The sequence below is a fragment of the Zonotrichia leucophrys genome, chromosome 2 (genome assembly GCF_028769735.1).
Source record: "Zonotrichia leucophrys gambelii isolate GWCS_2022_RI chromosome 2, RI_Zleu_2.0, whole genome shotgun sequence".
Classification (NCBI taxonomy): Eukaryota; Metazoa; Chordata; class Aves; order Passeriformes; family Passerellidae; genus Zonotrichia; species Zonotrichia leucophrys.
Window position 1 is genome coordinate 127,633,772 of NC_088171.1, and position 27,086 is coordinate 127,660,857.

General features: G+C 37.5%; 1 protein-coding gene across 2 annotated transcripts in view; it reads right to left on the reverse strand.

Annotated features, from left to right (window-relative positions):
* Window positions 1-27,086, reverse strand: part of ZFPM2 (zinc finger protein, FOG family member 2) — a 307,789-nt gene that overhangs the window by 140,727 nt on the left and 139,976 nt on the right. For both annotated transcript variants that reach the window (XM_064706332.1, XM_064706331.1), the window contains one exon: window positions 19,334-19,452. In XM_064706332.1, the coding sequence (XP_064562402.1) occupies window positions 19,334-19,452 (119 nt within the window). The remainder of the gene's footprint in view (window positions 1-19,333; window positions 19,453-27,086) is intronic.

Here is a 27,086-nt window from a genome sequence, read left to right on the forward strand (position 1 = left end):
TATAAGGATTCTTTTCAAGTCAGCCCTACAACTGGCCTAAGGAATGGGTGTGCTATCCTGAACAGGGAAATCCATCATATGTTTCTAATTTACACAAAATTACCATTCAGTCTTTTAAAAAAGATCCTTAAAATCTGTTCTAAATCCTACTTTTAAGCACTTAAGTCTAAATTATCCTTTTTGGGGTGGAGCTGGAAATGAAGGAAATGCAGGTCCTTGTACATTACAAAAAGGTCTTGGAGATCAGTAAGAAAAAGGACAGAGAAATTAGAGAAAGGTGGAAGAAACACAGCTGAAAGAGAGAACAAGGAGAGATTGGAAAGTGAGGAGAAAGGCTAAGGGCTAAGGGCTATATTTCTGGCAAGTACCAGAAATATAAATAAGAGATAATTATCAGGATATGTGGGACAAGAAAGTAAAGAGCCAAGGGAATCTGTGTGGCTGCACATGATGCTGAAGGGAGAGATCTGTTCAAGTAAGGACTGAGTAACAAGACAAAGGCAGTCAAAGCCACTGTCAGAACTTCACCTTTCCACAATGCTCCAGACTCTGCTTTTTAAGACCCTCAAGTTCTGTATTCCAGGTAATCTTACAGAAATATTCAGAAGTTCAGAATATGAACAAGATGTCAAATAGGGGTGTATGCATGAAGACACGGAACAGCAAAAACTGTCAAATACATTGGTAATAATCACCCAAATAGACCAATAGGAAAGAAAACCAAACATGAGGTTGCTATCAGTGGCTGAAGCTGATGAAGATCTCAGGGCATTTGGAGAGTTTTTGACCAGAGCTAAAGTCTGCAAGGACTTTTATACCTTTTGAGATACATTCGGCATTCCTCCTGCAGAATAATTTCCTTCATCCAAACCTGAACTCTTCTTTGTCAGTATCTGCACAAATGCAGCAATAATCTGTAGTGCATGCCTAACAAAGCTATAAGGTGATCCTCTACATATTCTCAAACTCCCCCTGCCACAGAACAATCCCACCCAAACCCACCCAAACAATCAAACAGGAAGCAGGGATTTTTTTTCTAAAATGAGTAATTTTTTTTCTCCCCAGACATTTGTGAAATTAGTTATTTTAGTTGTCACCCCTTTCAGAGAATGATGTTCATATCTAAAGTTAAAATTAATACAAATGACTGAAGAGGCACAGCCTCATTACAAAGGATTTATACACAAACCCTCTTATCAATACCAACCTCCTAGTTCTTAGACTCCTAAAGACAGAAATATGGAGCTACAAATAACATTCATTTCCCAATTACTATGCCAACCAGCTCTTTTATTATAGACTGTATTTGCATTTGACTGACTGGCCTATTGCAAACATAGTGCTGCTACACCATCATCAACCATTTTCTCTCTTTCAAAGACAAAATCCAGACTATGCACACCAGTGTACTATCTATTGGTTTAATCATCCCTTTACATTATAAGGGATCCTACTCTTTGCAAATTTGGATTTTTTTACATAGTTTCATGTTTGAATTTTAAGGCATTAGTTATGAAATTATGAGAATTTGTTGTAGAGTAATTGTTTCTTGACTTATGTATCAGTTTACTGATTTTCTTTTATTTTTTATAGGTGGTACATTTGAGAATGCATTCAAAGAAGCATTGTTTTGTATTTGCATTTTCTTTATAGTGAAGATCTGCATATAATATACATAAAAAGTATAGTCTTCTTTTGTATCATTAATTGTCTATGAATAGATGGGATTCCTAAATGTCTATTTTTCAGTAACAATTTTCTTATAAAAAGTATAAAAATTAGTTCAGTTCTCAGAGCACCAATGTAAAACGCTTTGGGTGCCCGCTCATCATTCCAGGAAATAATCTCATAACACAGGTGATTGTCTAACCTGTAGAAAACCTGAGACCCCCAGTGTGCTGTCAGGCAGATCTGTTAATTTCTTTGTGCCTTGATCTTCCATTAGAAAATGTTTCCTGTTCTTTGTCTATAAGTTCTTTCAGGAAGGGATTTCCTCTCTGCCATCTTGATTCAGCCATTGTAATAACAGCAGGATTATCTGTTTTGTGATAGTTAATAGGCCAGACGGGATAACAAAAACTTCTTAGGGCAGAAAGTACAAATCAAAAAAATTAAGTCAAAATAATTAAAATACTAGAATTCAAATAAACAGTCACAAATACTGTTGTCCATTATTTATGCAGGTATATTTGATTTTAATCTTCTCTTGTTGCTTCTTAGTCTAGTTGTTTGGAGCCAGATTTAAAGTGAACTGACTGCACTGTCACACAAGACGAACAGAATGTCTCACACTCACTGCATGCAGCCAATGCTGCAAACTGTGGAATGGAATAAGTAGAACACTTTGCCATTATGAAAGTAAAATTATGCTCTTCATCATTCTTCATATAGGGAGACAGAAGGCATATTGATAGAAAAATTCACCTTGCTTCTTCAGATATATCCAATTTTCTTAAAGATATCCTTATTTTATACATATCTGGGAGTAAGGCAGAAAATAGTAGTGCTCTGCTTTGCATTGTGTCTAAAATTAAACTCATCGTGGTTTCAGAAAAAGAAAGAAAAGTCACCTCTGCTGCCCCACTGAAACATTTGGGATTCTACACCTAGCACACCATGGCCACAAATATGTCACAAAGACTTCTGAAATTAAAACAGGCAAATGAAAAGTGATGCTATTCCATGAATTTGAAAATACTTCAGAATTTAAAACCCAAGATATAAATAATGAGGAAAATTGCCTAAAAATTCAACATTTTAAAGAGATCAATGTTTAAATATTAACATTTCAAAATTCTACCAGTACACTGTTTTTCATTAACATTCATGACAAATCGTTGTCGCTAGTCTATTGAATGTCATATTGTGGAAATGCACTGGTGGAACAACACCCACTTTTGTACACTAATACTGCAATGATGTATCAGATTACACAAGAAATAGTTTTGGCATGGTCACATTAAAATGAAGTTGGGTAAATGGAAGAAAAAAATCTTAAGAAAATCCTGCACTATCTAAAATTTTGAGAGATTTCAAATTTCTTTAAAAGATACAGTTTTTCCATTTTTCTCAGGGATTATTTCAAAATTACTCTGCTCCTCCCTCTGCTTGTAACAACTAAAATTAAAAGCAATATTAACTAAACATCTTTATCATTCATATTGTAACTAAAAGTATGCACTATTCAATGAAAACAAAAAATGTCTCACTTTTTATGGGCAAAACACCACTCAAATATCCTCATACACATTTTATAGGGGAAATTTTTCATCTATAGAAATCCATGTTGATGACTTTAATTTCAATTTACAGTGCTTTCATATAAGATATTAAAACAGTAAGCAGTGGTATTTAATAGAATCAAAAGGCAATATGATGATAGTGAGGTCAGTCATGCTTTTACTGTTAACACTTGTGCAATGATTTATTCATTTGTCATTCCACTTACTTTCATGTTTGAACAAACATAAATTAAACTTACACCTCCTCATAACTACCAGTTGGCACATATGTGATAGTGGTAAAGACATATACATAAATAATTAGCAGAGATCATGATACTATATGTGTTCTATTCCAAATTAAAAACTTTCTGACTCTAGTGAAAACTATCATTTTTGTCATGTGCACATTCCTCTTTTTCAGAAAACACAATGATAAATTTAGTGACTGGTGTGGCAAATGTGAGGGATTGTAATCAAGTTGAGAACTGCAAAGAAAATCCAAGTCAAACCACAAGAAGTTGGAGATTATGATCAGACACAGACAGTGAAGAGTGTCATTACTGAAATGGGAACGGTTGGTAAACACTGTCCAAGTCTTAGCACATCACTAATATTAGCATTTTATCTAAATAATGGGATGGGCATTCAAACAGATCTCAATTTCTGGAAAAATGTGGGAATTTCAGAGTTTTTAAAAATTTTTTTTAAATTCTACACTGGAGTGATTTAACAGATCTATTAATGTATCACTTGGATCCTTTCTCCCCCACAGCAGTCTAGTGCTCAGGGAACATGCCTTGCACTGGAAGCTATGCATGAGGCCCTTTGATGCCAACCTTAGGCACACAACTAGTGCCACTCACATTTTGAAGTCCTGACATTAAAACAACAGGTTATTCACTATTCACTTTTCCTTTTTTATCTATTCTGTTGCACTTTTTTATTTACTGGAGAATAGAAATTAATGGCTTTAAGGAGAAAAGGGCACTGCAGGTCATATATGTCCCATGTAATATCCTCTGGGCTCTGCTTTGGTTTCTTCCACTAAATCTTGAAAAGTTTTACATTAAGAGTAACCATATTTTTCAGCAAAACAGCATTATGGTGCTTTGTGTTTTCTGATTATTCATTTCCATCAGTGACTATAAACAGCTGGCACTGGTGCCAAATTTGTTACAGGGAGATTAATGTTGGCAGCACAAGAGCTTCTGAGCTTTTTAAAATAAATTTGGCACCAAGCTCCAAAAGGGTTCATCATCACTGATCTAGATTACATCCTTCTTTATCAGAAAATAAGTTTAAAAATTTCTATCTAAATAAATACTCCAAATTTATTTGCATTTTCTTCCACTACATTAATGCATATAGGAAGAATTCTCTGAAGTCATCTGCAAACTCACTGCATTTTCTTTCCCTATCTCTAAAAACTCACGTCTGCTGCTTTAGTGTGACAAAACTGTTACTATACTAATCTTAACCATTGCCATTTTGGCTTTTGGCTTCCATACTCACTAGTTGCCATTGCACTCATGTCTGGTTTAAAACCAGGACCTAAGCTAGCTGAGGATAGCAGCTGTCTTTTTCATATCAGGCCCAGAGTCTAGGAAAAAGGAGGATTACTTCCTGACTTGAACCTCAACAGGCTGCAGCACTACAGATGTTAAATATCATAATAATGATTGTATCTTCCTCACACAGTGATTATTAGCAAAGCTGTACAGCTTTCAAAGAGCCCTTGTTTTTACTTTTCACCAGCAGCTGAAGCAAGGAACACATTACCATTACAAGATGAAGCTGTACAATCTCATCCAACAAATGATCTCACTATGACCCTCACACTAACTTTGCTATTAAGCAAAAACAGGCACATTTTCACATATTGATTTCAACTAATGTCTGATCCTAACAGACATGATCTTATCGGGGCCCCACTATAATAGAAGGAGTGTCAGAGTTAAACAGAATAGGTTTAGATAAGATCACAATCTTCCTCACTATGAGGTGATGCCATCACTGAGTGAGTATAGTATTCGCAGTAATTATCATTAATAGATATTGGCAACAGGAAGAGTGGTCACTGCTAAGATCTAAACAAATTTGTGCATGATTAAATAAAACAAGTTCTATCTGAATAGTGGGTCAGGGTATGTTATGTTCCCCAAGAGACTTTGCCGCCTTCATTTTTTTCTTTGAAATGCCAGATATTGAATTAAGAGAGAAATATTGACGAACAACATTGCTACCTTAGTTTGTTCTGTACTTTCTGTTTTGTGGCAAACTGCCACTTCAGTCTTCCTGCTGCTTTCCTGATGTCTACTTTGACCAGGCATCCCATGCTATGTTGTGTTGACAGACCCTGGTGCCGGGGTTTGGCTCAAGAGCCATGGCCAGCTGATTTCACAGCACCTTCCCTTCTCAGCAGACACCAGAGCACGAGGAACTGTCTGACAGGAGGTGTCGGAAGTAAAAGCTCATCCATCTAGGCTTTGAGCCCTACAGCTGATTCCTTACTTGAACTATTCCTCGCAGGAGTTGGGGCAGCCCCACAGCGGGCTAGCCTGGAGGACTGCTCTCTAATGTAAGAGTGGGCTGTGGCAAAAGCCACAAGAGACAAGGCTGACAGACATCTGGCTTAGTTTGATTTTTGCTTCACCATTTGTTCTGATTGTGGTAGGGTTTCTGCATTCTCAGAAAGAAGGTGGTACTGTAAAAGGGAATACCTGCTTCAAATTCTATGTGGAACTCTGAAGTCTTTCTCCCCTGAAGCTGTTAGCATGTAAGGCCAAAACAGCACAGAATGAAAATAATAATTTATAGTCCTGAAAAAAAAAATCAACCTAGGAAAACTGAAAACACCAATACCAAAAAAAAAAAGTCAGCTGATAGTTATGTTTGTACTTATTGTAATGAAACAGGAGAAGCATAGCTAAACTTTCACAGACCCAAGCCATATAAAAATAATACTTGAGAAAAGGATGCAAATCTAAAATCCCCTTAACTATTATCAAAATTTTATCACAATTTATCAAAATTATCACCATTATCAAAAATTAGCCATGTTGCAATGTGTAGAATTAAAAGGGAGTAATCAGAATTCCAAGAAGCAATGTTCTCTATGTCTATTGTGACAACAATATTGAATTCTAATATACTATTTTCCATCCTTACAGAAATTAGCTAATTAAGTCAATTTAAAAAACATTTCTGAATAGTGTACTTGCCAAGATTACAAAAATATTGGTCTTCTCTACAGAAACTTACAGGCAGCTTTTGTACTTATCTTCATGTATTTGTCTTCTCAAATGTGTTATTAACTCCAGAGCACTGAAATCTTTTTGATAATCACTGAAGATGAATGTATCAGGACAATCAGCAGCATATGGAACACAGAATGCTGCCAGATGTTAACACACTAAAATAAAGCAGAACCATCCAAGTATTCTGTATCTTGTCTAAAAATAATATACTCATTGACCTTAACCCTATCAAACCAGTCCCACCTTCAAGGTCATATAAATAACAAATATTTATCTTCTATGGAGAGGCTGTACTTGCAGCATTCAGTGTCGGAAAATGCGAAGCATACCTAACCCTACTGCTTTGAATGGAAGTTTGGGGCGCTCAGCACCTCCTGCTAGTGCTCAGTGCTAGCCAAAATCAAGTCTTAAGTGCACTAGGACTTGATTTTGCCTAGCCACTTAGATAAAAAAAAAACACTTAGATTAAAAAATACAGACATACAACTGTGTCCTCTAACACATACTCATTTTGGAAGAGATTTGCCAATGCTCTATGTTGCCTTGACAGAATGATTTCCACCATCTCCGTAATCCCTATACAGATTTCAAGTGAGAATACCAAGGAAGCATGCTACTGCAGCTCTCATGAGGTTGAATACCAGGCTGCAAATTCCACCCTGTGAAACTCTTCGCTTCCCCATGCCTTGCAGTTATCCCAGAGGAGATTCTGCAAGTGCAAGACGTCATGCTCCAACAGCAGAGCAAAGAAGCACACAAAACAATGAGAATGTCCTGACTGTATTTCTGAAGAGCTCAGGAGACTTCTCAGTTATGGCAGTAATAGTGAACAAACAGATAGTTAAGTATCTTTGGTACGACTGACAAGAAAATACTTATTAGAGGTCAGAAAGGCCATTTAGTCCCAAGTATGCTCCTAGCCAGAGCAAGCTAATAGGTGCTACTACAAAGCCACTTAAACCCTGCATCAAGCACTAACAACAGGACAGGGAATGTGAGGAATGTTAAGGAGTCACAACCACACCAAGCGGTCTCACATTTGTGAGGTCAAGTTTCAAAACATGAATATTATTCTTATTTTCCACTGCTGAATGTTGGTGGGGTGGGGAAAGTGCTTTCAAAAGTAATCAGTGTATATGCAGTCTTTCACTGCACACAGGTACCACTTCTGCATGCATTTAAGAGATTTACTAGCACAGAAGCACAAAATGGACTCTGAGGATGCTGGTGATGCCAAAAGCCCCCATGCAAATGTTTCCATACTGAAACCATGGTGTATTCTCTGTTTTTCAGCCTATCTAATAGAGGCTCTGGTACCTGATAGTGAATGACTGACTATAAAAATCAAGATTCAGCTTACTCCCTGAGGCATGCTGTACTGCCAGATCAAAGTGCACACACTTGGCATCCTGAAAATGCAATAATATTGCTCTCACTCTGCAAATTCATGGCACAAAAACCAGGGACAATGATCCTTAGAATCCTGAGACAATGATCCTTATAAAAAAACAAGGACAGAAAACTTAGAAACAATGTCCTCAGTAGAATTGGAAGTAATGTTTTGAAAAACCTACACTGATTTTATATTGGTTATAATTCTAACTTTAGTTAGCAAGAAAGAAGAATGGGAAGGGAGAATATTCAGAAGGAAAAAAAAAAAAACCATGCAGGCAGTTGAGAAGGAACATGCCAAGGAAATATAGCAGCTTACTTCCTCATCTCACAGCTAGCCCTTGTTATATTTCAATTAGATTTTGAAACCAGTATCCTATACTGGTATGACCAACTGTCTAGCTTCCTGTAATGACCCATCTGCCATCTTCTACAAAAAAAAACAGTGTCTCATTCTGCTCCTTTTAAAGCCAATCTTGAAAGATTTTAGCTACCTGCAGGCATTTCTGGGCAGCCAAACAAGTGAAGTTGGCTGCAGACATTTCTCAGCATCAGGCTGCCAAAAGCCACAGGGTCATCTGCTCCCTCTCCTTCCCCCACGCCACAGCTCAGCTGCACCGGCACCACTCCTGGCGCCTTGGTCCAGCCTGTTCTGAAACACACCAGCCACAGACTGGCTGCAAACTCCTGAATCTCCTCCAGCTGCTCACTCTCACTAACATTACAAAGCTCTTTCTCCTAGATACCCTAAATCTCCCTTACTGATACCTTGCTGAGTCTGGAAGGTTCACCTAATGCAATCCTTCACATGGTTCCATGGCTTGTGATCCAGGTGGATCCAAGAAGGAAGGAAAATCCTCCACCACAGATGCATGCAGGATTAGGATGGTATTTTGACTTGGAGGACGTGAATTGACCACAGTGAGAAGGGAAACAGGACTAAGGTAAAATACTGGATCCCAAAAGAGAAGAATATGATCTTGAATTTAACAAATATAAACAACAAAATCCAATATTTAATGCAGTAAATGCGACTGCATCCAAGAGGAAGAAACAGTGTAAAAGCAAAGCAGTTAAGACTAAAATGTACCATAAGGTCCAGTGCAGAATTAAAAATCTGCAATAGTAGAACCAGGCCCTTCAAAACAAGCAGAGAACTAAGATATTTTTGATCTACTATTGTTTTCTAAATTATTGCTCGCTTTCCTTTATGCTAATTTGCCCCAGTTTTCTTCCAAAAGTGAGGACAACAGCTTGCAGGAGAGGGAGAGAGGGAAGAATCCTTCCTCACCTCCCCAGCTTCGAGGCACACCTCCCTCAGCTCCCCTAAACTTGTCTTTAATGTCCTCACACATCGCAGGAGTTCCAGTTTCTTGTTTAAAAAAAGTGGCCACCCATCCCCCAGATCAGAGACTGTCATGGGGAAATGAAAGCTTCAAAGAAAAAGAAATATTTTGGGAAATGTATTTTTAATGTTTTAAAATAAATACATAAATAATAATTATAATTACTAACATATATAAAGCTTTTATTAAAAATAGTATCTTCTATGCATTTCAGAAATCAAATGTCAAAAACAAGATATAAAAGCTAATCTGTGACAGGAAGAATTTTAAATTATAAGACATATTCTCAGAGTGAGAATAATCTACATAAACTGTGATGGTATCTCATATGTTATGTAGTTTTTCCGAAATGCATCAGTAGTGTTCAGAGTGCTATCCTTCCCTTCCAGCACAGAAAGGACAGTATTTTGTCTATGCAAAATTAAATTATTTTCTAAATATGTTAAAAGAGCTCAAAACCTATATTTAATGAGTCACAAGTTGTGAAGCATTTTGCAAACACTTTAAAATGCATTAGTAAAAAGAAAAGAGGCAAACGTTTATTAATTAATTTTAAGTTATTTAAGATGAGACATGATTATTACAGAAGAACAGAATCCTTTACGTTGGAAAAGCCCTCTGAGATCACCAAGTCAAATCTAGTCCTTGCCCTGGTTACCACCTTGTCAACCAGACCATGGCACTAAGTGCCATATCCAGTCATTCCTTGAGTGCCTCCAGGGATGGTGAAACCCCCTCATCCCTGGGCAGCCTATTCCAATGCTTAACAATCCCTTCCATGAAGAAATTCCTCCAGTGCCCACCCTGAACCTCCCATGGCACACCTTGAGGACATTTCCTCTTCTCCTGACATTGGTCACCTGGGAGAAGATACCAATTCCCTTCTTGCTACAACCAACAAAACAATATAAATAAGAAACCATATAAACCCTAATAAGGCTGTGCATATAATCTACCATGTACAGAATATCAGGACACACAACTAAACCTATAAATAAGTAACCTATAAATAAGAAACAATTAAACCTATAAATAAGGCCTTGCTGCAGGTCTGGGGCTGCTAGGGAAGGTAAGGACAGCAAGAGATGGTGCCTCCTGAGCTCTTTGCTCCGGAGCCCCAACGGCTGGAGCTGGTTGTGTTCTGAGCTTCCTTGAGTCTGAGGAGCCACCAGGGGATTAGACTGATGAACTTGTTCTCCAGACTTGATAAATGAGGCTCAGGACATTTATAAGCTTCACTCAGCATTGAATTTCTCAGGCCAAGCTCTAAATTTCTTTGTACATACTTTGGTAGTGCGAAGTAGATTTGCTGCCTCTGGAAAAGGACTCATTTTGCTACTGGCCATGGGATATTTCAACATCATTACAAAAGGAGCTACAGTTAAATGGTGAGGAAAGTTCAGCAAAATTGAGGTATTTAAAATAAAACAGATTTTTAAGACCTAGTAACAGTCAATACCTCCTTCTGACTAGAATATGCTATTTTTATACACTCATGATCACTTACATTGGGTGGGTATATATATAAGCACGTATATATAGTTACTATATTTTTAACATGTTTATTTTAAAATATCCATTTTTAATATATTTATGTATTCATACATATGTACCAACAGTATTTACTTACTAGAAATATTGAGAGGTTTTTTTTTTCTATTCAAAATGTTCAAACCCACACTTTCACACAACACAGTTAATTTGGCTGCAATGAAACAACCAGAAGTAACTTTAATTTCCATCCTTCTTGAAAATTTATAGGCTACTTCTCTTTCAAATGGAAAGGGAGCTAACAGATCTTTGGAATTTTGATCATTCCATCCCACTGTATGAAAGTGATCAGCAAGCAGCAAGAGTCTTAACTGAAGCCACAGGTCCATTCCTTTAAGTAATTTATTCATTTAATGAAGATAGCCAAAAGTTTAAAATATTGTTATTGCAACTATGATACGGTACCTTGTAACTAGGATATGGTACCTATGGTTCTGCACTTTTTATTAGCAAACAAATTTTGACACCACCAAAATGTGACATTTCACACCAGGATTTTTTCTACAGTACACTTTTTTTTTTCCAAATAACTGCCTACTATGGCATCCACAAGTCTTATGGAAAGCATTTGTTGATGTTTTCATAATCTTATGCATTTGTATGTCCAGACAGCACATCTTGACAACATACTGAGTGCAACAAAGTGCTACCACAGTTCCACAGGCAACAGCTTCTCAGTGCTTTTTTCCACTACCAGTGTACCCTAAGGCTAACTATCCCTAGGCAGGCACAGCTTTATGTGTAGTAGACAAAAAAAAAAAAAACAAAAAAACAAACCATGAGCTTCCAGGACATTTTATTTTTAAATGGTCAAAGAGAGAGCACAAGCCTTCTAGTCTTTCAGTTCCATGACCATTGTAACTACTGAATTCTTGTCTTACCAATGCAAACATCTTCATAGACACAAACACCTTCATGGCCTTATGTGCCTCTAAAATGATGGAGCTAGAATTTCCCATGCTTGTTCTATGAATGTGAAACTATGTGTCAACATTTTAGAAACTGGATTTTATTTCAGAATAAAAAAAGATAGTGTTAACATCTAGTGAGAAGAAAATTACTTCCAAAACTGCTGAATATTTAAATCTGGCATTTTATATCTTCCTAGTCTATAATATGCATGTTTCACAAATAAGAAGAAGTATTATTATAGAAAACATGAATTTAAAAATTTTCCTCAGAGGACCACATTTAATACTGAATTGCTCATCTTAAACACATGTATAGAACTCGTGCCAGTCAGGTATTGTAGTCCAGTGAGCAATATGAATGACCTTAAATGGAGATAAATAAATTCTTTTTCTTTTGTGAAGTTTCAAAATAAGACTACATCCCTTTCTAAAAGTTGTGTTATAAATTTATCAAAATCAACAATAGCAAAATAAGAATCTGAGTCTTAAAGCCTGCGGTACAGAGAAGATTAGACTAGGTAGAAGACCTTTTAAGATTTGACACAGACTCTTAGAAGCACAAAAATGTGTTACAACTGAAGTTTATTGCAGTGATTCTCTAATCAAGCAGCTTTCCTTCTCTGTCTTTTCCCCACATCCTAAAATGCAAGAGCCTGGCACCTGGAGATAGCATCTCCCTCTACTGCTGTCTGGGAGGCTCTGGACCAAATTTTCCTGCCTTTTTTTCTGTCCCAGGCTTCCGACTTTGCCTCATCTCTCTGCAGAACCATCCCCTTGCTCTAGTCTCAGCAGCTGCCTGGCAATGTGTCCCAGGGTAGATTCCCACTCTCAGAAGGACCCCCTACTGAAATGAAGCTTGCCAAAATAGGACAGATAGTTTATTGAGTTTTCTCCCAGGAAACAGAGTTAGTTTAATGGGAATTATTGGAAAAGTCTATTACTTAATTAAAATAGTATTAGGGTAAATTCTGCTTAATGGAGATGCTCACGGCAAGCACCAAGTAACTGAATTATTGTTAAAACCTTTCAAAATGACCAGTGATAGTTTTAAAGAAATGCTAAAGCTCTGCTGTTTGGATAAACAGGTGTCAAAATGAACCATGGATAAGTGTAGTCTCAAAAAAGGCCTAAAGTAAAGGAAACAACATGAAAAAAAAGAACAATTTTGTGTAAAAATCCCTTGTTGATATTCTGGAAATAACCAAATAATAAATGAAGGAAAAAATAAAGATGAATGAATCCTGTCTTACTTGTATGTTCTTTAAATATTTAATAACTTAAAATGAAGGCTATGGTAAGGTGTGCAGTGCTAACACCAGAATACAAATAGCATTTTGACAGAAGAGAAGGATTAAGGTTCTCCTATACTGTACCATGTTGCTTCATCCCCTGTCTGAGACCTGGAAACTACTTCTGCAAGTTGGAAAAAAATGTTTTTGAATTTGTCCAAAACAGGGTGTTTATTCAGATCCTTACCACATCTTGCTGTCATATTATTAGCATTGCTTAAATGCGTGTAAATATAAATAAAAGAGCAGAAATATGTTCTTAAAAAAAAGAAAAGCACCTAAAGTACAAGTGCACATGAAAGTTTGAAAAAAATGGCTCTTTTGTCATTGCATTCTCCTAAACTACATGTCTATATGAATGGGAGAACACTTGGTAAAAGATGAAGTAATGTGAGGTGTAATGTTCTCAAAGATCATTATGGATGGTCATGTGGACATCTTAGCATATCTCAATTTTTTTTTTAAATATTTCAGTCTGGAAGGCCTCAAGTTGTGCCAGAGGAGGTTTACACTAGATATGAGGAAAATCTTCACTTTGGCAAGCATTGGAACAGGCTGCCCAGAGAATTTGTGGAATCCCCATCCCCAAGGTGTTCAAAAGACATTTGAACGAATTACATGGGGACATGATTCAGTAGTGAACACAGTGCTGCTGGATTAACAGCTGGACTTGCTGATCTTAGAGGTGTTTTCCAACCTTAATGATTCTATGGTTCTAAGCAGCCAATCCCAACACACGCACAGCACATCAGCTGTTGGGTGACATCACGTGCTGTCCTAACTGCTGCAACAATAACATCTGCTCATGTTTGGGATGGAAGGAAGCAATCTTAAACTAGATCAAGACATGAAAGAGACTGAGAGTAACAGTAGAAAAAATTAGAAAGAAATGTTTGTGTAGTCACTTGAAATATTAAAAGGAATAAAAGTAATATAACAAAGATGAGAATCAAGTTTCATTACTCAGTACATTATTTTTGGTAACTAAATATAAAAACTGCTCTGTATTATTAAGAGCCAAATTCTCCATTTGCAATTAGATATTTAAAGATAAAACCTACTTCATCCCTCTCCATGTTTGAATAAGAGAAAAATAAACTAAGGACTGGCTACAGCCTGGCTATGGACAGACTACTGCCCCTCTGTAGCCATGCAGCACCTCCAACAAAAGTCCTGAGAAAAACCCCGTGCTGCAAATCTGAAGATTAAAAGTCACTGTTTACTACAGACATGAGGTTTCTGACCCAAAGTGACCAGCCCCAGATTAGTGAGGGAATAACTTTACTACATTTTGAACCTTGGCTCCTCAGCCCTCACGTACCACCCAGTCAAACAGTTCCATGAGCATATCTTTCAGAGATGTCTCTTTGGTGTTGAACCTCCCAGATCCCATTTAAGGGTCCCTACTGTGTCCTACTGCTTGCCTGGCCCAACCCTACAAATTGTTCTCCTGCGGATTCTCTTCACAGCCACATTGAATCCTCTTTTCCTTATCAGGCTCATACAGGCCTGCCCCGCATGCTCTTCCCTGCAACAAGGAGATGAGAATGGCGAGCTGAATACAGCTGATCATTGTTTTGCTTTGCAAAACCCTGCCATGGGCACAGATTAACACCAAAAACTAGATGGCAGCAGCCAAGGGAAAAGGCCTCTTGGAATGCCTCCACACGACTGCCGGAGCGACCACTGCTCGACATCCATCGTGAGTTTCGTGGTTCAGGGATGCTTTTGTTTCCATGGGCCTCATTCCCATCAAGCTGTCCCCTCAAACAGGGAAAATATTTACAGCTGAAAGAAGCAAGTGAACAGATTTTCTTAACTAGGTTGCTAGTGGCTTGAATTTAGATCTGCCTACACCCAGAAGCTCGTCTTTCAGTGGGCTGTATGTCCAGTCTAGTAAGGTCTTCTGCTCTTTTCACCTGCCTGGTCATATTAGACTTGACATTTGTGCAAACCCACTTTCCTGTTAGACAGGAATCACAATCACGAGTCTGATGCATAAAAATATATTTCTATCAATTTGTGGGTATCCATGATCTACTGAATTTTCTGTGATGCAGCAAGACACAGATTTGGAGCCTTCATGGTCAAATTGTGTTGTCTTCCATTCCACAGCTGAGTTCTCACCAGCTGTAGACCACCAGTAGTATTGTTCAAACTCTTCATGAGTCTTTGTCTAAACAGGGAGATTATATTAAATCTCAAGCTAATATGGAAACATGTAGACACATGTTTCCTAGAAACATGTTCATTTTCTAGGCTTGAAAAGATATTCCTATGCATTTAATTTTCTAGGGACTACCCAATTATTATCGAACAGTGGATGGGAAGTGAAAGTAGTGGAAGGAAATGGAAGGGAGTAAACTCAATGCCCAGTTGTGCTGACAGAAGCAAATTATGCATGCAGGTGAGAGAAGAGCAATTTTGGTAGTCTGGTAAAATTACAGGAACAGATATTTGAAAGTATCTAAATAGGAGGTCTATCACTTTAAATATAATACAAGTATCTATGTAGGTATCTACAAATATTTAAGAATTATAAATGAAGTTCTGAAGGTCAAACTGAAATAAAACTTAAATGCCTAGTCAAGTTTTAAGATCTAAGACTCACTTGCTAAAAACAATGTCTTAGGATTTTTTGCTGGCCGCATGCAGATTGTTTCATCAACAGTAACCGTAATAATAGCATTCCTTATTTCATAATGGAATTTTAAGTAATTCATGATTACTGGCTAAACTCTTAGATGAGAAAAATTAAGAACTTTATTAGTCATTGATCCCTTTCAAGTCTACCTTTAGTTTGAGTATTCTTCAGTCCTGATGCGGATCTTGCTCTACCATATTTCCCAACAGTGCTGCAACACTGTTGATACACCTGCTATTCCTATTGCAATTGTGAACAGCATTAAACTAATTTTTGTCCAAGGTACCCAGTCTTCCACTACTCTGAGATGTGTACTGCTAACATATTTCAAGACAGAAACTTGAAAGATCTAAAATGTAATTGATATCTGGCACGGTGACTCAATTAAATACCGTGCTGAATTAATTAACTTGCTCCATCTCATGAGCCAACAGCAGCAAGACCGTATTCAGCAATGCAGCACTACTGGAAACAAGAAGATATTGTATGTACAGGCTGCATTCAGTGCAGAGTGCAAGGGGAATAAGTAAGCTCTCATTGTTACAGCCTGAATTAATCCTGTGAGGCACTGTCATATTGCAATCACCAAACAGTACAGTCAGGTAAGACACTTTTAGTGGGACACAAACTGATTTCCCAATAAAGGTAGCAGCTGCAAAAGTTATGATATTTACTCACATGGGGATCCCTGAATTTTTCTTTACTTTTCTCTCTATACAAAAAAATCCACATTAAAACTCTTCTCCAAAAATTTGGTGTTTATAGCAGTCTAATGTTTGAGATTGTCATTCAAAAATGAAATAAACTAGCTTTCAGGTCTTCATGTGAAAGTTTGATTGAATTCTAGGGATTTGAGGCTCTACCCAAATGAGCTTCCCAAAACAGATACTAATAACCTAAGAATCTCAATTCCCTTGATGAACAACAGAGAACATGTACAATAGTGAGATAAGTAATCAAATGGGTCAAAAAAGCCATAAAAAAACCCAGAATAATTTCAAGACAAAAAAAAAAAAAAAGATAAAAGAAAACCATGTAGAAGCTGATGCTTCTGATGTAGGAGTTTTGTTGCTTTAACAGCAAATTAAAGTTTCATCAAAATGTTTGCATTTCTTCACACAGCATTTTAAAGTAACAAATGTAGGATTACAGCAAACATCTGATATTTGGGAAAAAGAAAAATACTTAGAATCAGAGAATAGCTCAGGTTGGAAGAGATCTCTGGAGGTCATCCAGTCCAAAGTCCTGCTCAAAGCAGGGCAAACTTCAAAGTCAGATGCAACTTCAAAGTTAAATTAGATTGCTCAAGATGATGCCCAGTTCAGTTTTGACTTTTTCAAGGAATGGAGTTGCTCAGGGGACACAACAATGTTTGTGAGAACTAAAATTCTGTTAAAAGAAACTTTTTCAGATTTCCAAATGTGTCTATATTTGTAGGCAAAACAAAAGTAAAATCTTTCAAGTATCAGTAAAAATAGACTTTATGATTTTTAATTTGACAATAAAATATATCTTTCCAGTTTAGTGAGAAAAAAGTCCTGAAGATTTTCATTGGATGTCTCTGTGAACTGTACTGAGAAAGTTGTTCTAGCCCATTACAATACAAAAATTTAAAGTCAGTTCTGCACATTGCTCCATTACCAGTTCATTAAAAACCAACTATCTTAACTAAATGCTTTTGATATAGAAAAAATGGTATTTACCCAAGTTTAAAAAGCAATAACATATCTTAAAACATTCCTGTGCTATTAAGGGAGAAGCAAGGTTCTGCAAGGGTTGTGGTTCTACAACTCCATCCAAAAAAAAAAAAGAGATACAATATGATTGTATGATTGACTGTGTGCTGACATGTTGTAAATTCATTCTAAGAATATCTGATAAAGATAAATTTTGTAGAGAAGGGACAATCAATACAACCTCCTATACTTAAACATTATCTGCAGGTTGTCTATACCTGATGAAGTGATACAAGTGGACAAAACCAAAGTAGCATTTCTCTACAGTATGGATTCTGGAGACACTGAGCTACAACATGACTAAGGTTTCTGTTATATGAAAGGTGATGAAACTAGTTACGCTGGGATTCAGAAAATTATTTGAATTACAGGTGGTTGTCACATATGACCTTCTATGACAAACATTTTGAGAATGATGACAGGCCAATAATGAAATAGATGAAGAAATAAAAATTAAATTGACGGAAAAAACAAGACAAGTTCAAATTTTCCAGTTTTTCCTTTCTAACAAACAAGGTGCTTTGACTCTGCAGTACTTCCGAAAAACTATTCTTTATTCAGGTGCCTGAATGGGAAGTCTGATCTGGATTGGGAATACTGAACTTTTGGAAACTCAGACAAAGTTTCCATGCCACTTTCTGTAACATTTCTTAGTACCATTTGATGAATAAAGTACACTAACGAGTACAAAATAGCAAGATTTTAAATGTCTACTATATATATATATACATATATACATTATGTATATATATATATATACACATATATACTATATGTATACCATACTATACCATGTGCTCAGAATAATGCTTCACTCAAATGTTAATATGCATAATTACCGAAAGTAAAATGCATCCTATCCAATAATCCTTAGAAAGAGAACTCTATTACATAAGAGAACTCTATTACATAGGCATAGGTTCTCTAGGGAGGAGTTGAAGAAAATAAATTTCCCCTTTTGTCCCCCCTGTCCACACAACCCCTCCCTCCACTGTCCCAGATGATTCATCAGCAACTCAGGGCTCCTCGCTCTCTTCAAGTCCTGCAAGGGCAGGACAACACCCAGTGTTGGGGAACACTGGGAATCTCAGTTTCTCCATTTGCAGCACAGAGGTGTGTACCCAAAATTTCTGTAATCCCTTCCTGTGAAACTGTCCCACATGTCTTTATCCTAAATACATTCAGTGCAAGGTCTGTAATAGCAAACAGTGATCCAGCTGCAGATAATGGTTCTTCAGAAGTATCCCACAGGGCAATGCATGTTCCAAGACTGTTTAAACCTTCCTAGAGATATTAGTTGTTTCCTTCCTGATATTTTCAGAAAACTAATCTGAACTATACACAAATAATATTGAAGCTCAGACTTAAAACCAACACAAACAAAGATGAAATGAAGACCTAGAAATGACATGATTTTCAGTGAAGTGAGATCATTACTTTAAAGTAAAATGGTCTACATACTTTATGCAATCAGAATAAAAAATGAGGCTAATTGAGAATATATTATATGACAGGTGTCTTTTGATGCTTTTGAAAAAAATGTGAATTTGATGGAAGATTTTGCTGTGTTCAATTACATTAAGGCCAACTTAATTAATTTTATCTTAAAATAATGTAGTTATTTATTTTTGATACATTTCTTTAATGTAAATTAAGTATTCAGCAATTAATACTATGAAAAATTTAGAAAACCATGAAAAAAACCAGATATTACTACTGAAACACAACACCTTGGTTCAGCAAACAAGGAAGTGACATTTCCCTTCAGTAAAAGAACAAGTTAAACACTATTAACCTGTGCTCCAAATAACTTCATGTGGATGGTTGCCATAGATGAAGGAATTGGAGAAGAGCCAAATACCACTGTCCGCTAAAGCTAACAATGCCTGTTTTCAAACGCTCCATCTGAGGAGCAATCCAGGCTGCTCCCTGAAGAATGGCACACAGCATAACAAAGAGCAGCGTCTCACAGCATCTACATACCAAGGTGTTATTATTCAGATCCATCTTCCCAGTGAAAGGCCCCCATGTTGTTCCGACCGGAAGCTGCTGCCGGCTCTGAATCTTGCGCTCCCCGTCTTTCTGGACCACCTCCAACTCTCCTGCAAACAAAGAAAACAAGCAGTGTTGAGAGTACTTTCACTCATGCCTTGACAACAACCACCTCTCCCTTTGTGTTGGTTTTACAAGCACAATGTTCTGAGGACCAATATAATGAGAATTAATTATGCTTGTCTGAAAAAACAACTGATCTTGTCATCCTGCAAAAGAAAAACAAACCTTTTCCCCTTATAATTATATTCAAATTTGGTTCAGAAAGTCCCGTTCCTTTCTTGCATCTTTTCACACACATTAGAGTTTGAAAGCATTTTTACTCAGAATAGCATTCCATAAGAGTTCTTAAGAAGTGCTGAGGAAGGGGGAAATGACAGCTCAAAAGAGAGGGTCCAACAGCAGCCACACCTGGTGCATTAACCTCCTTGATGCATTTTGCTGCACAAGATCCCATTTTGAAGCATGCAGCAACTAACAATTTGAGAAAAACAGCATATAGCCATAAAAAATTCACTACACCTCCAAGATATTACTAAAAGCATTTACTGCAATTACAGAAAGGATTTTAAACTTTTGAGATTTTACAGACAGTATGATTTCAGAATTAAACAAAAAATAATTCTGAAAATAATTTTGTCTAATATTATCAGACAAAATAAGTAAAAGCAATGGGAAAACCTATGATGGTGTTTTCTTAGTGCATATGATTTTTAGTGCATGATACTCTTTTATTTTAAATAAATTTTCTATTTGAAAGCAAAGACATCAAAACTAAGCACTTAAAAGAGAAATTTTTGCTTTTGCTCACCTTAACTTTTCTGGATTTTTCATTAAAGTGAAAGAATAACATAATTCATCATTCTCATGAAGGGAAAAATAAATTCAGTCACCACCCTTCCCACCCCATATTTTTTCATTTTATTTCAAGATTAAAATATTAGTCTGGACAACCCTTCTTTGAAACCAGTCTCTTCACTAAGACTACTTTTTATGAACAAACATTTCATTTAAAAATACACCAACAGTTATATTCATATACACAACTTCTAATACTATTTTCTAAATAAATTCTGGTTTCAGACTTTCATAGGGATACAATGGAACAAGGACAGGCTGATCTGTACTTTTCCAGTTGGATGTCTGACTGCTTTTTTCCATGCTCTTGCACTTCCAAGCTTTCCCTTTCCTGAAGGTAGGCGAAAAATCTGTTGTTCTCAGAGCTCACCTCCATTTCACTACAGCCGTGATTTTTTAATGATTTGTTTTCCATGACTGCTAAAGCCCCTTGCTCCCTTTCCATACCAAACAGATGCAACAGTGATTCCTGTCTTTTGCATCAGCACATCTCAACAACTCCACCCCAAATAAGGATGGTGCTTTTCCACAAACAGAGCAAAGTCCAACTGTGCAAGGAGTCAATTCGTCCCAGATTTAGCACTGGTGGTTGTTGTGAAATGAACCTTGGGCTGAAGGAAGTGAGTAACTCCTCCTGGCTCACAGGCAGCCTCCACAACTTCCCCCAGCTAAACATTCCCCTGGATGCCTGGATTTACACTGCAGTCAGGCTACAAAGCTTCTACTTGTCCACAGGGGTTAATCTTGACCATCTTCCAAAGAGAAGAGCTGGCTCCAGCTTCCATTTTCAAGCACAGAAATCTAAATTTCACCTCTGAGTGTTGCAGATTACAAAACTACTCTACGTAAAATCGTGCATCAGATCCTTCCTGCAAACTGGAACAAATCTAGGAAATAGAGCTGTATTGGTTTACAAAAGCTTCTCTGTATGTGGGTGAGTCCTCATCATGACAGTGCTATGACATTTTAAGAGACAGTATGTGAGCAGGAAAGCTTATGGATTAATTATATCTAATTTACACATGTGACATATATGCGTCCAAACAGAAATAAACCCCCAAACAACCATAAAAGCATTTTTTCCTTCTCACAGTCACATTGTTACAAATTGCATTAGCTTTAAAAATCTCTTTATATGTTAATTATGGAAGAGAGAAATTGCAAAGTAACATGTTTATCACTTAGCCATACTGCAGCATTTTCTCTCTACAGAGAGATGAAAACTGCAGCATTTGCTTGCTTTTACACACTAAAAAACAGCCATGTCTATGGACATGTCACATTTAACTGATACCAGAGGAATCATGAGAATCTTTGAAAACCCTTTTAAAAAATAATTCAGCCTCCCTTTCTGCCACTGACATTTTTCATTTGAAAAGGGTTCAGACACAGTCAAACAGTGACTCCTTATCTGTACCTGTGGATTTACAAGCAGGCCTGTCTTTTAATGGATTAAGAACGACAAACTTAGGGCAGATCAACCACTGATATCCAAAAAGCTACCAAAGTTTTAAGGTACACATCATTACACATTATATTTTAAATAAAATTAATAACATGAATCTTATACCTGATAGGTAGTTCAGATTTGAGGCAAGCGTAAGAACAAGCTTTTTTTTTTTTTCCAAATATATTTTCCCCTTCTGTTGATAATTAAATAAGGTACTATGGATTCTCTCTCTTATTCTCTTTTGTTACAGTTCCAAGCTGTAGTTCAGGCAATATTCAATATATATGAATACTTTGAAATATTCTGCCTATGGGGTAACATCATGCTGAATTGTACTGAAACTGCTGTGTTTCCCCACATAGAACACTATGAAAGAGGAGTGGATTGCAGACAGGGTAACAAAATGTTTTGCTGCAAAACATTTCTGTTTCTCTGTATTGCAGTTCTCCAAAAAGGATACATTTCTCTCTTGTCACCATGACCAGCAGCCATTTTAATGCTATGGGTGAATGTCAGAGTTGGGAAGGACAATCTGCTTGCATTTTTAGGCAAAACGAGACAATCTGGTTATGCTTATACAAGGTGCAGCACATTACAATTTAGTCCTTGGCAAAGATTTTGTTTTTTTCATCTGAATATCTTTGGTTTTTTAGAGGAAAAAAAATTGACACTGCCTGCAACTTCTCTCTACTTATTTACAACATTTTTCTCCTCTGAGATTTCCTATTTGGTGAATGGTAGCACAACTGCAGCACCCAGGGGGTCAGTCTCCCACTTGATGTAACTGCAGCTGTCCCCTGCTCACTGCTGACTTCCCACAGGGATGCTGGTTTAAATGCCATACCTGTGGCCCTATGTAATGTGTGACTTCAAGGGTGTCTACTGAAAAATGAGAACCTCACCCTGTGACTTAATTAAAAGGGTTTGAAAAATGTGTCAGCAAGACAAGATTTTCCCCTTCAGCCCCAGAGGAAGTTCAGATGTAAATCTGAAGTGCTCTCTACAGCTACCATCCCCTGCACAACTGCTCAGTCTTCACAGATTACATCAGGAGAAGGAAGAGGATCTGAGACTTCATTGCTGTATCACCACTCACAGTAAGAAGTGTAAAGACTCAGCCGGTACTGACTTTTCACACATACTTGTCCATGGAAATTCCAACATGTGGGGAGGAAAAGAAAAGAAGGGATGAAAAGCTGCTGCAGCCTTCTTTAATCCATGTTCAAACCCAAAGGAAGCAGAAAATTCTGTGCCAAACACTGTTAGGTGCCTCAAGTAATCAGCAACTGCAACAGACCATCTCAGTACTGAATACAAGTTACTTCCCATAACAGCAAATTTTAACAGAACTCCTTCCTACCCCTGGAATAAAATATGTGATACACTCATAATTTCCACGCAAAGTAGAGAAGCAGTTTTACTCTCTTCATCCCAGACTTGTCAGCTCTCCAGCTGAAAAGGACAGCAAAAAGTATGATAGAAGCAGCACTAAGAAATACAAGTAGAGAGGAAGTGATGCTCTGCTTTTAGTTTTTGTGAGTAAGGTAAAAAAATTACTTAAGAGACATTTCATTTAGTGATATTTACTTGCCCTTTCCTTGCTATGGAGCAAGTGGTTTTTGGTTTTTTTTTTCCCCACAGCTTGTTCTTCAGGAACACATTTATTTCCAGCTTGCTGAGTAAGTTTATACAAAATATTTGAGACACATAGTATGGGCTAATCAATTTTGGTAAAAGATAATGCTGTTAGTGCTGTGGGCTGTTTCTCTTATCTTGTTGATGTAGCATACTTTTAAAGTCTGTGATTACTCAAAGACTTATGATAGCTGCACTGTAAAAGAAGCCTCAAGTCATGACTCACTAGTACAGCTATAAAACATCCCATGGCTTTTAAGATATTAGGCCACCTTGGTGGCTAGCAAACCAGAATGAAAGGACTCAATTTAGGATTCTTTTCATACATGCATATATTGTTTCAGCCATGCCACAAAGAGCTTTCATTAAACAGAAGGTAGAGAGGTCAGTTTAGCTTTGTATTCTTTTACAGCACAATCAGGATCATTTAAAAAAACTCTCCCCAAAACATAGAGTACACAGGAATCCAGCAGGAGCTTTTGACCCTTAACAGGTTTTGACCACAGTCTGACTACTAGAAAAATTCAACTATATACAGTATTTCTGAAACAAAATAATACTGGCTTTCATCCATCTACCTACATTCTGGAGTAAGAAACAAAGGAGTATATATCTGAAGGTGAATGATGAACAATTTTTGAGGGACATAAGGAGAACTACATTCAGAAATATCTGTATCCAGATTCCTATGCATTTAAGACTTCTAAGCAAGACACTGATAGCTTTGGGCCATAGCTTTTGTTTTTTTCTTGATTTAAAATAGCTTTCTAAGTGGAGTCAGTTCAAAACAATGAGTAAGCTCTTCCTCTGCTACAATTAGAGACTGGTTATTTGACACCATGGGGCTCTACCAATTTTCACAAGTAAATGGCTCCTTCTTTGCATATTTCAAATCCACAGCCACCTGGCTCCCTAATGAGTATTTCTGCATGGCAGAGAAATTGTGTATGTTTCAAACAAGGACTGCTCTGAAGTCAGAGCTAGTTAGTTAAAAACACTCTCAGTTCTTAAGCGCTGCCCAACACAGAACCCAGTATTTGCCTGCCATCCTGTATGCACAGGAAGAATCTACAATTAATATTTGGCTTGTGATTGCTTCCATTATAACAAACTAATATGTGTAGGTTTGCATATAGCAATTCACTGATAGTGGAGAACTATCCCATTTCCACTCTGTATAATAAGGTAGCTCCAATATTCAGTGCTCACACTGTTGTCTGACAGACATAAACTGCATTACTGAGATACTTCCTGTAAATTCTCCTCCCTCAATTTTCAAGTCTCTGAGACATAACACACACTAAACTACAGTTTTGAACATAAACTTGAAATACGACATTCTCTATTCAAGTACTCCAGTCAAACCCTGATAAATCAGGCTGGCCATGCAGTGATCTTATCCCTTCTGACTCTTTAATAAATCGAACCTTGTAAGTTCACGCTGTTGGAAGTTGTCACTAAATGAAATTGTGACCTTATCCGATGCGTGAACTTATCCTGCTGACAACTACATTTATTGTACGGATAAGCATAAGGGAAAAAAAAGAGGCTTTCGATAATTGTGATCTTACCCATATGCAACTCTAACAGATGGGATCTTTTTGATGTTCCATTTAATGATTTGTCTATGATGAGCCTCTACTCAGAGAAAAAATAAATGTTCTTCACAGGTAAGTGGTAGGGGAACTGGTAAACCGCATGAAAAGTGCACAAAGAGGAGTGGCTGACAGCAGAGAGTCAAAAGCTATTAGCTTAACACAAAGAGCTTTGAATTAGCTGGTAATTGCACTGCAAAAGATAACGTAATGGAAATGGTGAAACAGTAACATTCCCTTTCCACAGGACTCATTCAATAGTCCAAAATCCAGAAACAAATAACTGTGACTCTGAGGCAGTAACCCAAAATTTGCTGTGCTATGGCACTTCATGATGAATGAATTAATGAATCAGTGAATGAACAAATCCTCTTCCAGCACTGACTAGATGCTTGCCTCTGTTATTGTGGAAGCATATTAGGCAACAGAAAATTCAGAGAATCATATAATAGGTTTTTGAATAAGGTTGGAAGGGATCCTTTAAGGTAATCTCGTCCTACCTTCCTCCACCAAGAAGAGGCATGTTCAATTAGAGCAGGTCATTCAGAGCCCTGTTTAACCTGACCTTGAATGTATCTAGGGATGGGACATCTACCACCTCTCTAGGCAACCCGTTCCAGCATCTCACCACCTTCAATTTAAAAATCCCTTAAAATGGCAAAGCAGCTCACATTACTGTTTGTCAGGGATTTAATACATCATGTTACCTAATTCTCACAGTGGACAACACTGTACCCATTTTGCAGTCAGTGCACTGACCCCAGAGCGAGATGACCTGGGCAGTGTCAGGGTACAGTCTGATTTGCAACACTACAAGTCTACTGGGGAATACAAAAATTGTAGTTATCTTACTAGGAAGACATATATATGAGACAAACTCACACTGCGTGCAAGCAGCAATGGACAAAATTACAGTCAATCTTTGAAGAAATTTTATCATTTGCTTTGCTACAAAAATGGCATTCTCAGGGGTGTTGGCAAAACCAGAGGTTATTTAGGTTGTCCACAAGCAAAGGCAAAACTTAATTTTGCTTCCCAAAAGATGGAGCAGGACAGTGTTAGGACAAGAAAGGAGGAACAGATTCAGGACTGAAAACTGAGAAAACAGCTCTGGATTGAAGTCACCCTGGAGGGAGGATTGCTATTCTGCTGCCACTGAGGTGGTGGAGGGCTTCTGAACATAGCATCCTTTTTTCTTTTTTGAAGTTTTTGCCACCCACCAGCAACTCCTTCCCCAGCCCTGATCCTTCCTCTATAGATCCCACTTAAGGAATAGAGTTAACCAAACCTCAGCCATGAGGGAAGCAGACACAAGAATAGGCCAGAGGTACTTGTGGCTCTGACCTACTGATCTCCTTTGCCTTTGCTTACAAGTAGGTCTAGATAGCAAAGACCACGCAGGAGAAGCTGCCACAAGCTGCTTCATGCCTAGCTCAGCTGCCTAACATTGCTGCATCTTGACAATACTCCCACAGGGCAGCAGTGCACTCCAGGTAAGGATGACAAATGAAAAGCCTTCTCCATTTTCTATAACAAAAAAAACTTGCTGCTCCCTACCTTTCTTCAGAGCCCTGAAAGTCAGAAGCAGAGTTTCTTTATCTCTTCTACCTGCTGCTAGTACTGCAAATGGCAGAGAGTGCAGGTGCTATCCTTATCTGCAACCGCGCTGTCCTACATCAGGCAATAAAGGGAAGGAACAAATATTGTGAAAGTGAGGACAGGGAAAGCCTAGGCAAAGATTTTCAGAGAAAACAGGACCACAGAAGTCGGGGGGCAGAGAGGGCAGAAATAAATTTAAGAAACAAAGCAAGAGAGAAGTTGTCTAGGGAAACAGCCACCTGAAGACTCAAGTTGGGTCTGATCAGGACACAAAGAGAGCACCTAGAAAAAGAGGATCATAAGATATTAAAGAAAATTGGGATGCAGAAAACTTGCCAAAGTGAGAGAAGAAACATCTATCTCCAAATCTGAAACACAAGAGAAGCGCATGAATTCCCATTTAGAATTAGAATGCAAACACTACTATTTTCTAGGCAAGGCATCTGTGTTGTTACAGCGCTTAACTCATAAGCTAAACCACTAAAATAAAATATTCTAATATCTCATTGCTCATCTGAATCCTGGCTAAACTGAAAAACTGACGTGT